Source organism: Gekko japonicus, unplaced genomic scaffold, assembly GCF_001447785.1.
Source record: "Gekko japonicus isolate JY-2015 unplaced genomic scaffold, Gekko_japonicus_V1.1 scaffold1489, whole genome shotgun sequence".
In the NCBI taxonomy this organism is placed as follows: Eukaryota; Metazoa; Chordata; class Lepidosauria; order Squamata; family Gekkonidae; genus Gekko; species Gekko japonicus.
The window spans coordinates 422,288-435,010 of record NW_015163135.1 but is presented as its reverse complement, the minus strand read 5'-3'; the positions used below and the strand labels follow the sequence as shown (position 1 = coordinate 435,010).

The 12,723-nt window shown below is 45.2% G+C and overlaps 1 protein-coding gene across 1 annotated transcript in view; it reads left to right on the top strand.

Moving 5' to 3' along the window:
- The first annotated feature begins 263 nt into the window (after nt 1-263).
- AMPD3 (adenosine monophosphate deaminase 3) overlaps nt 264-12,723 on the top strand; it is a 61,442-nt gene continuing 48,982 nt past the window's right edge. Inside the window, exons 1-3 of the mRNA XM_015406966.1 lie at nt 264-277; nt 9,102-9,324; nt 11,968-12,163. Coding sequence (XP_015262452.1) covers nt 9,104-9,324; nt 11,968-12,163 — 417 coding nt within the window. The 5' untranslated portion in view covers nt 264-277; nt 9,102-9,103. The remainder of the gene's footprint in view (nt 278-9,101; nt 9,325-11,967; nt 12,164-12,723) is intronic.

Below are 12,723 nucleotides of genomic sequence, written 5' to 3'. Positions count from 1 at the left end.
GGGGGCTTCGCTCTGGTAAGACAAAGGGCTTTTTGCCAAGAAGATTTCCCGCAAGGCGTGACGGCGCGCTCTTTCTTCTTCCCACCAGGGGGACTGTAACCCGAGCCCTTCCTCCTTGAGAGGAGTTCCCTTTTCGCCCGCAGACCTCAGGAGGCGCTGCCAAGCACCGTTCGCCGAGGAGGCAGAGCGACTTCCTCGGGAGAAGGATCCCGGCTCGGTCGTTTCCCGGAGCGAACGTCTCCCCGAAAAGAGAGCGGCCCGCCAAGGAAACCCGAAGGTGAGCGGGAACGCGGCGCCTCCTGCGCCACCTCTCTCTGGCACGCGCCCTCTACCCAGTGCGCGTTGCAAAGCTTACCGCGTTCTGCATAGCTTGGTGGGGAGTCCCCAATGCTGCGCCCCCGGATCCAGCTAATGCTAACAGGTGCATTGGCGAGAAGCGGCAGGTAAAGGAAGCCGGGTGCGGCGGCGGCGGCGGGGGGATATGCTGGGGTGGGCGCGAAGACGAAGTTGTTGTTGTTTGCTTAACCCTTTCCGGCCCGGCAGGAGCGCGCGGGCGAGAGCGCGCGCGCGCCGCAGAAATGGTGGTGCCCCTGGTCAGTGGACGGCGGCTATGCCCGAAACCTTCGCGCCCAGCAGGTCAAGGGCCCCCTCCACGCCCTTCTTCTCCCTAGGATGGAGGTGCGACCAACCAGACCCCTGGAAGCACAAGGTCAAGAGGGTAGCGGCGCCCTGAGGGGTGGGTGCTTTTGCTTGGCTTGGCCTGCCTGGCCTGGCCTGGCCGGGCTAAGTGGTCCAGCTGGCGCGGGGAGGTGCGGAGCGCCGGGGAATGCGGCAGCTTCTGGCCGCCGCCGCGGCTCCTCCCCCATCCTGCGTTCTTCCCGGGCAGGCGCGCGCGGAGGCTCATTGCAGAGCTGCAGGCCGGTTCTGCCAGCAGCAGCGGCATGATCGCCCCGGGGACGCTCGGTAAGTCTTCGCGACTTCCTCCTCGCCTCGGGCGCTGCGCTGATGTCGGGGCTGCCGGTTAGCGCCTGCCGAACAGCTCGGTCCGGAGAGTGACCCGTTTTCTCCTCTTTAATTGCTTGACTGCGGGGCGTCCTCCTCATTTCAAGCCCTCTGCGCTGGCTCAGCTGGGGCCGCTTTTATGGCATGTGCTCATGAAATATTCAAGCCCTCTGGTCTCTTGATCGGTAACTGGCCTTTTCTGCCAATGTTCCCTCTAAGCTGTGGAGTCTTGTGAACAAAAATTTGACTTTGGGAGCTCCTGGCATTAAGGTTGTGAGCGAGCGATTTGGCTGCTGCATAGATTAGTTTGCTCTGGAGCCGTCCGTCCTGAGCTAAGACAAAAATGCGTGAGCTGGAGGCTAAAAAACTGTGAGCTAGCTCACACTAACTCGGCTTAGAGGGAACACTGATACCAACATCCCGACTAGGGGAGGGGAGGGGAACTATCCCCGATGAGTTTAACGGAGGAGAAGTGATCTAGTTAACTAGAAGTCCTGACCAAAACTTCATACCATCCCTACTACTTCAACAGGGTGGTGGGGTGGTGGTGGTAAATAACCTTCCAGAAACTGCTGGGAGACTGCATTGTATAATTCAAGGCTACTCCACTATCTCTTGCTTGCTTTGTGATGTTACATTGCCTTCCTTCTTGCAAAAACATTTTAGGATTGGAAAGCTGCAGCCTCTCTGGATTACCGATTTGGTTAGGAGCACATCAGGAATAAAAATGCAGTGATATCTCCAGCCCTAGGTGGGCAATCTCAGGGGCAGACAAATACTACTTCTGGCGTGACATTTTGTGTTCAATTCAGTGATGTCTGGATAAATTTGAATAAGAAGAACCATTTGTTTCATTAGCTAAGGCAGGTAGGGTGAGGCTCAGCAGCACTGGGTGATGGGAAGAGCCATGGATAGTGGAAGCAATCTTGAGAACCTTCCTTTTATTTTATATTTTTTAATATTGCCAGCAGAAGCAACAAAATTAAAAAATTGTCTGTGAAGCTGTTAGGAGACTTTGTGAGTTCCAGTGGCACATCACTACTTGGCAGAAAAGCCAATTGGAAGCCTTGCTACAGAGCCTCCGACTCAAGAAAAAGGTTGGGAAACAGATCCTACAGGGTCCAAAATAAGCCAATAGGCAAAATGTGGAATGTTTTCCATTGTTTTTAGCCTGAATCTGCAAGTCAGTCTCAAACAGCTTACAAAGCCAGTAGATATTAATAGAACATTGTTTCCCATATAACAAGCTCATATATCAACAGCTGAAAGGCTGTGTTGCGCTTGTAGGAAATACTATTAGGTGGATTTGGTTTCACTGATACCCAGAAGGAATTCGAAATTTGTTACAACAAACCTGTGACTGAAGGCTGCTAGATTATACTTTAGGTAGCTTTGTTCCAGAAAGGTAATGTAATCAGTGGAGTGATTAATAATAATAGATCTTAAAAAGAAACATCAAAGCTGTAATGATGGAAGGCTATTTTAATATTTACAGTGATTGCAACGAACGTTTTATGAGAAATAGCGTATGTGATTGTATTTGAGTTTGTTCTCTGAGGCTTTGCTATGTGCAACAACTGGTCTCCAACAGTTTCTACCCATTCCTTCCGCACAACTTTTTTTTTGTCTTCCAGAGAGGTAGGTCAATGGGCTGCTTTGTTTCGCTGTAGCAGGGTTTCTTTATTACACTGAGAGCCAGTGTGGTGTAGTGGTTAGAGAGTTGGACTAGAATCTGGAGGCCCATGTTCAAATCCCCACTCTGCCATGGAAGCTCACTGGGTGACCTTGGGCCAGTCACAGTCTCTCAGCCTTACCTACCTCACAAGGTTGTTGTGAGGGTAAAATGAAGAAGAGAAGAATAATGGAATTGAGAATTGTGTTTGTCTAACGCGTGTATGTAAAGTGCTGTGAAGTAGCTTCTGACTTATGGCATCCCTATGAATTAATAACCTCCAAACCCCTGCAGAATGGAGCTCTTTCACCAGGCCTTCGATTAGGGAGCTGCACCCAAGAAACTCAGGCCCCGGCTCCAATATTAATATTAACATCATTGCTGACAGCCAGTTCAACCCAAACTACGATGTCAGCCAGCTGCTGCCCGAGGATACTGCTAATGCCCGCCATCTGATACAAGCTAGCACTTGATATTACATTATGTTTATAATTGTATTCTGATTTTATTTAATTTGTGTTTTAATTGTCTTATACACCTCATGTAAGCCGCCGTGAGTCTGCCTTGAGGCGAGGGCCAGATATAAATAAATAAATAAATAAAATAAAATAATTCTTGCTCTGGTCTTGCAAACTGAGGACCATGACTGCCTTTATTGAATCAATCTATCTCATTTGGGGTCTTCCTCTTTTCCTTCAGCCTTTTTGTCGTTTTGGTTGTCCACAGTATCCGTAAAACTCTCCACATTTCAAATGAATCTACTACCTTTCTGTCAGCTTTCTTCATTATTCAACTTTCACGTCCATACATAGTAATGGGGAATACTATGACATAAATTAACTTGAAACTGGTCACCCTGCCAACAAAAGTCCACATGGTCAAAGCAATGGTATTCTCAGTAGTCATGTATGGCTGCGAGAGTTGGACTATAAGGAAGGCCGAGCGCCGAAGAATAGATTCTTTTGAACTATGGTGCTGGAGAAGACTCTCGAGAGTCCCTTGGACTGCAAGAAGATCAAATCAGTCAATCCTAAAAGAAATCAACCCTGACTGTTCCCTGGAAGGCCAGATAATGAAACTGAAGCTCAAATACTTTGGCCACCAAATCAGAAGGGAGCACTCACTGGAGAAGACCCTGATGCTGGGAAAGATTGAAGGTCAAAGAAGACGGGGACGGCAAAGGATGAGATGGTTAGACAGTGTCACAGATGCAACAAACATGAAATTGAGCCAACTTCAGAGGATGGCGGAAGACAGGAGGCCCTGGCGGGAGCTGGTCCATGGGGTCACGAAGAGTCGGACTCGACTGTGCGACTGAACAACAAAAAGAAACACTCGTACACTTAAGTACAGGTTGTGCATTAGAACAATCATGTTATGGCACATCCATTTTTTAAAAAAAACAACTATAGCTTTTTATGATCCACCCAGTCAAAACCTTTGCTGTAATCTATAAAACACAAGTAGATTTTCTTCTGAAATTCTCTTGTATGCTCCAACACAAATTTGCAATATGAGCTCTAGTGCCTCTTCCTTTTCTGATTCCATCTTGAAGATCTGCCATTTCTCATTCCATGTATGGTAACAGTAAAGCATCACTGTACTTGTTTGAGAATGTGATGGTCCAATAGTTGCTGCAGTCTTTGACATTTCTTTTCTTCAGAATTGGAATGTAGGTTGAGCATTTCCAATCTGTGGACCATTGTTTTGTTTTCCATATTTATTGGGATATTTTTGTTAAGATTTTAATGGCCTCTGTTTGTATGGCTCAAAATAGCTCTATTGATATCCCATCAACTCTTGGTGATTTGTTTCTCCCGGTTGCTCTGGGTGGACTGAAAGAGGCGAGGGTTGCTGGAGAAGGAAACATGTTACATGTGTCTATGTGCCAGTGCTAGAAGTCTCTAAGCCAAGATGTGGGAGCTGGAGTGCTTGGTGTGAAATGACAATTTAGCTGTAGTGGGTATAAGAAATGTGGAGGATTGGGGGGAAATCTATGGGAAATAGTCATCCCTAGGGGAATGAACTCCTCAACAGAAGGAATATGGTTGGATGTACTGTGCCAGTGGAGCTGTACAGTGTGCCAGTACAGCTGTGGTGGCTCAAGTGGTTAAGACGTTGAACTGCAGGCTGTGGAAGGTCAGTAGTTCAGCAGTTCGAGACCCGGGTTGCCGCATGATGGAGTGAGCTCCCATCTCTAGTTCCAGCTCCTGCCAATCTAGCAGTTCGAAAGCAAGAAACTGCAAGTAGATAAATAGGTACCACTTCAGTGGGAAGGTAACAGCGTTCCGTGCGCCTTGGTGTTTAGTCATGCCGGCCACATGACCACGGAAACGTCTACGGACATCGCTGGCTCTTCGGCTTTGAAACGGAGATGAGCACCGCAACCCTAGAGTCGGATTCAACTGGCTTTCGAGCAAGGGAACCTTTACCTTACTGTGCCAGTAAGGGTAATTAAAAAGTGGGTATGTACTATTGGCCACCTGATGAAACCTTTGAGGCTGATTTGAGATGGAGAAGGAAATTAGGGAGGTGACTAAAGGACCGATTTCACACAAGAGCTGTGCCACAGTTGTGCCTCCCTTTGCCCTGCTTCTGTTGGTCAATTTCCCACTCAAAGCCGCGTTGCCTCATTTTGATCCACGGCTTCGCCTGATTTTCCCCGTGGTTTCGTGATCCTCAAAAAACAGGACCATGGTGCAGCTCTTGTGTGAAATTGGTCAAGCAGATAATGTTACTATACTGGCAGACTTCTACTACCCTCACATTGCTTGGGTAAACATGTGCTTGAGCGATGCTGTAGAAATGAGATTCCTAGTTGTCATAAATGACTGCACATTGGAACAGTTGGTCACAGAACGTATGAGAGGTGTGTTGGTGATCTTTGACGTAGTTCTGAGTGGGGCTGAGAATCTGGAAAGAGATGCAGAGGTTGTTGCACCAGCTGGGATCAGTGACCACTATACTATTGAGTTCAGCAACAAGAATTTGATAAGCAGGTTGCTAAAAGCGTCAAGAGAAACAACAAACATTTATTTAAACACATATCTCTGGAGCAGGAAACCAGCCAGGGACGCAGTTGGGCATTTGAATGACTAAGGAATAAAGGGATTGCTAAAGGAAGATGGGGAGATGGCAGAGAAGCTCAATGAATTTTTTGCTTCTGTATTCACTGTGGAAAGTGTGGGGCATGTATTCATGCCAAAGTCACTATTTTCAGGAAGGGAGTCTGAAGAACAGAGCCAAATCAAGGTGAAGAGAGATGAAGTTCTAGTCCTGTTGAGGAATTTAAAAATCAGCAAGTCTCCAGATCCTGATGGCATACACCTGAGAGTTTTCAGGGAACTCAAATATGAGACTGTTGATCTACTAACACACATATATAACTTCTTACTAAATTCAGCTGCTGTACCAGTAGCCTGAAGAGTAGCAAATATTACGCTAGTTTTTTTAAAAAAAAGCATTCAGATTGGAACTATAAAATTACAAGCCAGTTAGCCTAACGTCTGTCCCAACAAATCAGTAGAAACTGTAATCAAAGATAGAATTATTAGGCACAGAAGAACAAAGCCTGCTAAGGGGAAATCGGCATGGGTTCTACAAAGGGAAGTCCTCCTTCACCAATCTTTTGGAGTTCTTGAGAAATTGAACAAGCATGTAGACAGCAGTGACTCAGTAGACATTGTATACTTGGACTTTCAAAAGGCTTTTGATAAAGGTACCTCACCAAAGACTCCTGAGTAAACTCAGCAGTCATGGGAAACGATGACAGGTTCTCATATGGATTAAAATTTGTTAAATGACAGGGAGCAAAGAGTAATACTGAATGGGCAGTTCTCCCAATGGACGGAAATAAGCATTGGGGTCCCACAGATGTCCGTATTGGGGCCGGTACTATTTGATTTCATAAATGAACTAGAGGTGAGTCGTGTTGTGGCCAAGTTTGCAGATAATACAGAATTACTGAGGATGGTGGAAACCAAGGATGACTCTGAAGAGCTCCAGGAGGATCTCCACACATTGGGTGAAGGGGCGACAACGTGGCAAATGAAGTTTAGTATTGGTAAGGGTAAGGTGATGCACATGATCACACGATCCCTCTCAGGAAAGGCTGAGGAGTCTGGAACCTTTCAGTTTAGAAAAGAAAAAACTAAGGGTAGACATCATAGAAGTTTACAAAGTTATGCAAAGGGGGGGAGAGAAAGAGAGAGAGTTGATGAAGAAAACGTTTTCCCCTCTCCCAAAATACTAGAATCTGAGGGCATTTAATGATGTTGATGAGCGGTAGCTTCAGGATGGACAAAAGGAAATACTTCTTTACACAGTGAGTGATTAAAATGTGGATTTTGTTGCCAGAGGCTATAGTGATGGTGACCGGCATTTTGTTGTTCAGTCGCACAGTCGAGTCCGACTCTTCGCGACCCCATGGACCAGATCACGCCAGGCCTTCCTGTCTTCCGCTGTCCTCTGAAGTTTGCTCAACTTCATGTTCGTTGCATCTATGACACTGTCTAACCATCTCATTTTTTGTCGTCCCTGTCTTCTTTGACCTTCAATCTTTCCCAGCATCAGGGTCTTTTCCAGTGAGTGCTCCCTTCTCATTGGGTGGCCAAAGTATTTGAGCTTCAGTTTCAGTATCTGGCCTGCCTTCCAGGGAACAGTCAGGGTTGATTTCTTTTAGGATTGACTGATTTGATCTTCTTGCAGTCCAAGGGACTCTCAAGAGTCTTCTCCAGCACCATAGTTCAAAAGAATCTATTCTTCGGCGCTCGGCCTTCCTTATAGTCCAACTCTCGCAGCCATACATGACTACTGAAAGACTATTGAAAGAGGTAGTCAATCTTTAAAGGTACAATTGTGGTCTTAGGGTACTGTCTCAGTGATGATCTGGTTCTTATAGATCCACATGGGTCAATGCAGGGGTAATTCATGAGGACAACCAGATGGATTTCACCTAGAGACAGTAAACCTCTGAATACCAGTGCCAGGAGGCAACATCAGGGGAAGGCTTTGGCGTCTGTGCCCTTTTGTTGGACCTCCAGAGGAAATGGTTAGCCTCTGTGAGACAGGATGCTGGACTGGACAGGCCACAAGTCTGATCCAGCAGGGTTCTTCTTATGTTCTTATGCAGCTTTCATTCCCCTTTTTAAAACTGCAGATTCTTGTATAAAAGATTCTTCTTTGAATGAATCTGTCATCTTTTCATCTCTTCTATATAGTCCATCATTGTAATGTCCCCATCTTTTCTTCATTTTATCCTGTTCAGTTAAGGTATTTCCATGCTGATCTTTCAGCATCTCTAACTGTGGTATAAATTTCCTTTTGATTTCTTAGATCTTGTGGAAGTGATTCCCTGTTCTTCCTTTTCTGTTGCTCTCTTTTATTTCTTTCCACTGGTTATTATAAATAGTTCTTTGTCTCTCCATGCCCGTCGCTGGAATGCTGTCTTTAGACTTCTGTTTCTATTTCTGTCACCTTTTACTTTTGTTTCTCATCTTCAGAAATGTTAAGAGTTTCATCTATCATCCATCAAGGCTTTTCATTTCTTTTCAGCTACAGAAATAGTCTTTGCGCATTCATCCTTGGTAATATCTCTGGTTTCAACCCATATTTCTTCTGATGCGTGATCGCTTGAACTTAGTAATGCAGATCTGTTCTTTACATGGTCTTTTAACTCTCCAGGAATGTTGCTTAGATTGTATTTTGACACTATGAATGTTTTGGCATTTTTCTTTCGCTTTATTCTAATTTTCAATATTAACAGTTCATGGTCTGTACCACAATCAGCTACAGTATACACAGGAATCATTGCTGTATAATACTGGAGACTGTATCAGATAAAGATCTTTGTGCCACACAATTCTTGAGTATTTGAGGAAAATTTTGTCTTAAGAAGCATTTCACTCATAGTAACACAAAAAATATTTCTTAGGATTTTTTAATATTTCCCAAAAAGCCCTTGGGAGAGCAGGAACAGACTCCCTCCGTAGATATTCCTGTTTCCCCATGTACTGTCCTGTTTCTAGTACTTGTGAACCGTTTACCCAGGCACTGCAACACATATTGAGCTTTGCATGGATAAAGTTAATTCATGTTTTCAGTCTAACCTGGACAGTTTTGTCATGAAAAGTGGCCTGATTAACTGCTATAATCTGGGGTTGTCGCCTAATATGCAAAGGAGTTCTTGCTACAAAAAGAGCTTTACCCAGGCACTTCAACACATATTGAGCTTTGCATGGATAAAAGTTAATTCATGTTTTCAGTTTAACCTGGACAGTTTTGTCATGAAAAGTGGCCTGATTAACTGCTATAATCTGGGGTGTAAGCTGTTGAAGAATTTTAACTCCTATGTGATTAACAAATGTGGTAATCTTAATATTGTAATTAGTCTCTAACATTTTCTGTCTGTGTATATTTTTTTTACCAGAGATGCCCAGGCAATTTCCAAAGCTAAACATTTCAGAAGTTGATGAGTCGGTGCGACTTCTAGCTGAAAAGGTTTTTGCCAAAGTTCTTCGAGAAGAAGACAGCAAAGATGCCTTATCACTATTCAGTGTGCCTGAAGACTGCCCTATTGGGCAACAAGAGGCGAAAGAAAGGGAACTGCAGAAGGAGTTGGCAGAACAGCAGTCTTTGGAGACGGCTAAAAGGTTTGTTCAATGAGTATTTGGCAGTACTTTGAAGTAACATTTATGGTTGACTGCTGGAGCACATCTCAAAGGGCATGGCATCTGTGGGAATTGCATATAGATATGAATAACAGGCAAAGAAATATTTTCCCATAAAGTTTCCCTTGAAATGAAAACAGTGAGTGGTCCCCCCTCCCCCGTGACATTTTATAACATACTGTGGTGCTCTGTTGCTACCAACATTAATATAAAACTCTCCTCTTACATTCTGGTCATGCTAACATGGCCCCTAATTTACAGCCACTGTGAAAATTCAAATGAAAAAAGTATTTAAAAACAGGGCTATTTTTGGGCAGGAACGGAGTTCCGGCTGGCTCCTGATTTGGCCACGCCCAGCAGGAACTTGTTAGCATAATAGGCCACACCCAACAGCAGAAACTCATTAGGATTGGTTACATTAGGGGCGTGTGGTCTAACGTGCAAAGAAGTTCCTGCTACAAAAAAGGCTCTGGGTGTTGACAACAAACAAGGTAAACAGAATAAGAAGCAAAAGGTGGGTGTGGCTGGATGACCACACTTCTGGTAACATGGGGGTGCGGCCTAATGTGCTAATGAGCTGTGCTGTCAGGGGTGTGGCCTAATATGCTAATGAATTTCTGCTCTTGGGTGTGGCCTATTATGCTAATGAGTTCCTGCTGGGCTTTTTCTACCAAAAAAGCCCTGTTTAAAAATACAGATTCCTGGTGTTTCTGAAATTCTACTTGTCAAGTAATATCGGAAGTGGGGACTCGCGAATCTTAAGCATGATGGTCCATTGTAGATCTGTCCTCTCAAACCAGATTTCTCTTCCATTACCGGTCTCTTACATTTGATCTAATCCTCATGGCCATTCAATAGATAATGGGTGCGGTCACATGCGCAAGAAAAACGGGGGGGGGGCTATTCCCTCCGGAGGAATTTGACTCGCAGTTGTGCGATCACATAGTCCTTTAAAGCTGCGGGGGCAGCCCGCCACTGTGTGATCAGACGCAACTGCGGGTGAGTCGTTTTTTTGTTTGTTTTTGTCATTTGTTTCTAATTTGCTTAAACGGGGAATCGATGAACCACATCTCAGCCCTGAGGGCTCCCTATCGAGTGTGCGATGATGCGCGTACTGAGAAGGGGGGAAAACCGGCACGGAGTCGGGATGGCCTGCTCAGGCCATCCCGGCGCCATGAGAGCGCGCTGGAGCGATCGGAAAGGGGAAAAGTCCGTCTGTGGCCTGTAGCCACCCGTTTGTTACCAGACGTTCCCTGGTGCTTATGCGGTGGAGCAAAACGGGTTGCCGACGGGTGCAGGGCGCTTCCCAGATGTTCGTGTCTGATGGCGCCCTTTAAATCTGCCCAGCATTCGCACCTAGGGCGCGGCTAATTGTCCTTGTGATCGCGCACAATAATTGTCTTAAAATATATAATAAAACATTTAGAGGTTAAAAGGTGAGCAAATTACCAACTGATCTCTGCTATCCCATATTTGTTGTGGGCATGGGGGGGAATCCTCATAGAGCTCAATTCCTTGCCAGCTTTCAGCAGAGTTGAGAGCACATGGCATTGTGCTCAGCCATTACCTGCTAAGGGAATCCTGTGTGCACTGCACCTTTGCAGACCGTGTAATCCTGGTCCTTGCCAGAAGAACCTGCTGCTGCATTCAGTGGGAGAGGGACAGATGTACCTATGGGAGTTGTTTGCGGGCATCCCATTAAAAAAACAGACCACGCCATATTTGCTTGTTCTTCTTGTGCTATAGCCTTGAGCTGTGTAATTCTACAAAATTGTTTGCATTTTTAATGTGGGAAAACAGGTTTTCATTCACAAAATGACCTTTAGTATAATTTTAATGTAGCTAAACAGTGAAACTTAGGATGCTATTTTCATAAAATGTCTATTGGAGTGGACAAAGTTTCTTTGTATTTTGTTGCTTGAGAAGTATGCTGAGTGGTCGGGTTAGAACGGATAAAAGGAAGTACTTCTTCACCCAAAGAGTGATTCACACATGGAATTCACTGCCACAGGAGGTGGTGGCGGCTACAAGCATGGACAGCTTCAAGAGGGAATAAGATAAACATATGAAGCAGAGGTCCATCAGTGGCTATTAGCCACAAGGTATAGATAGGGGCTCTGGGGCAAGTGATGCTCTGTCTTCTTGGTGCTTGGGGGGGTCAATAGTAGGCTTCTAATGTCCTGGCCCCACTGGTGGACCTCCTGATGGCACCTGGTATTTCTGGCCACTGTGTGACACAGAGTGTTGGACTGGATGGGCCTTTGGCCTGATCCAACATTGGCGTCTCTTATGTTCTTATGTCCTTCCAGCTCTAAATGTTTTTGCTGGTATGTTTTCAGGCAAAACTTATATAATGTCCCTGTAGTGCCAGTGTTTTGCACCCTTGCACTTTACAGTAGCTGTTTCATTCTGTCCTAAGTACATATTTTCTGGGTGATAAATTCTGGCATATTAAAGCTCCATGGTTAGTGCAAGTAGTATTGGATACATGGAACAGAAATCTTGTAACTAACATTGCCAAATTAAGAAATGTATCATTCTCCAGACTTTTTTCTAGAATAGCTTATTTTGTTGCCCTGGGTAAGTATTGTGTTCATTTAAATATTGTTTACTATTGATACCTAGGAAGAAAAGTTTCAAGATGATTCGATCCCAGTCCTTGTCATTACAAATTCCGTCTCAGGAATGGAAGCCTCCATCAGCTGTGCCCGTTATCTCTCCTCCTAGTCCAATCCTTCCAGGCGCTCTTCAGCCCAGTCAAGGGACATACGATGTACCAGAATTTCAAAGAGTTACAATTAGTGGGGATTATTGTGCTGGGGTAAGGAAATGATCATTTTTTTTTTTTTAAGTGTTAACTGCTGTATGTCCAATGTGAGAGTATTAGTATAATCCCTTGTGTTTGCTTAGTATCTGCTCCATTCAGTGGTATATAAACATGGGCTGTGATCTCACTGGCGGCTCGGCGCGATATGGTGCCGCCTCTAATTGAACCGGGTTAAAGTGTAGTGGGATATATCAGCCACACAGCACACCCTGCTGTGGGTTACCCACGGAGACATCCCGTGGTAAAGCATCCACATTATTGTGGCGACTCAGCCACGGAGCAAACTGCAAAAAAAATAAAATCCAAAAACCATGTGTGTGCGTAGTGCGCATGCACACGCATGCGCACATAGGCAATTCTTTTTAAAAACCGCGTGTGTAGCGGCAGAACGGATCTGCAGGTTCACACTGCCAAATCCATTCTGCGCACGCTCCCCTGTGTTCACACATCCGGCCATGCGCAATGAATATGTGGGGAAACAAATACACCACTTCGGAGGTGGTGGCTTTTTAACCCGGCTCCAAGTCGTCCGCTGACGGGGTCAGTACACCCCT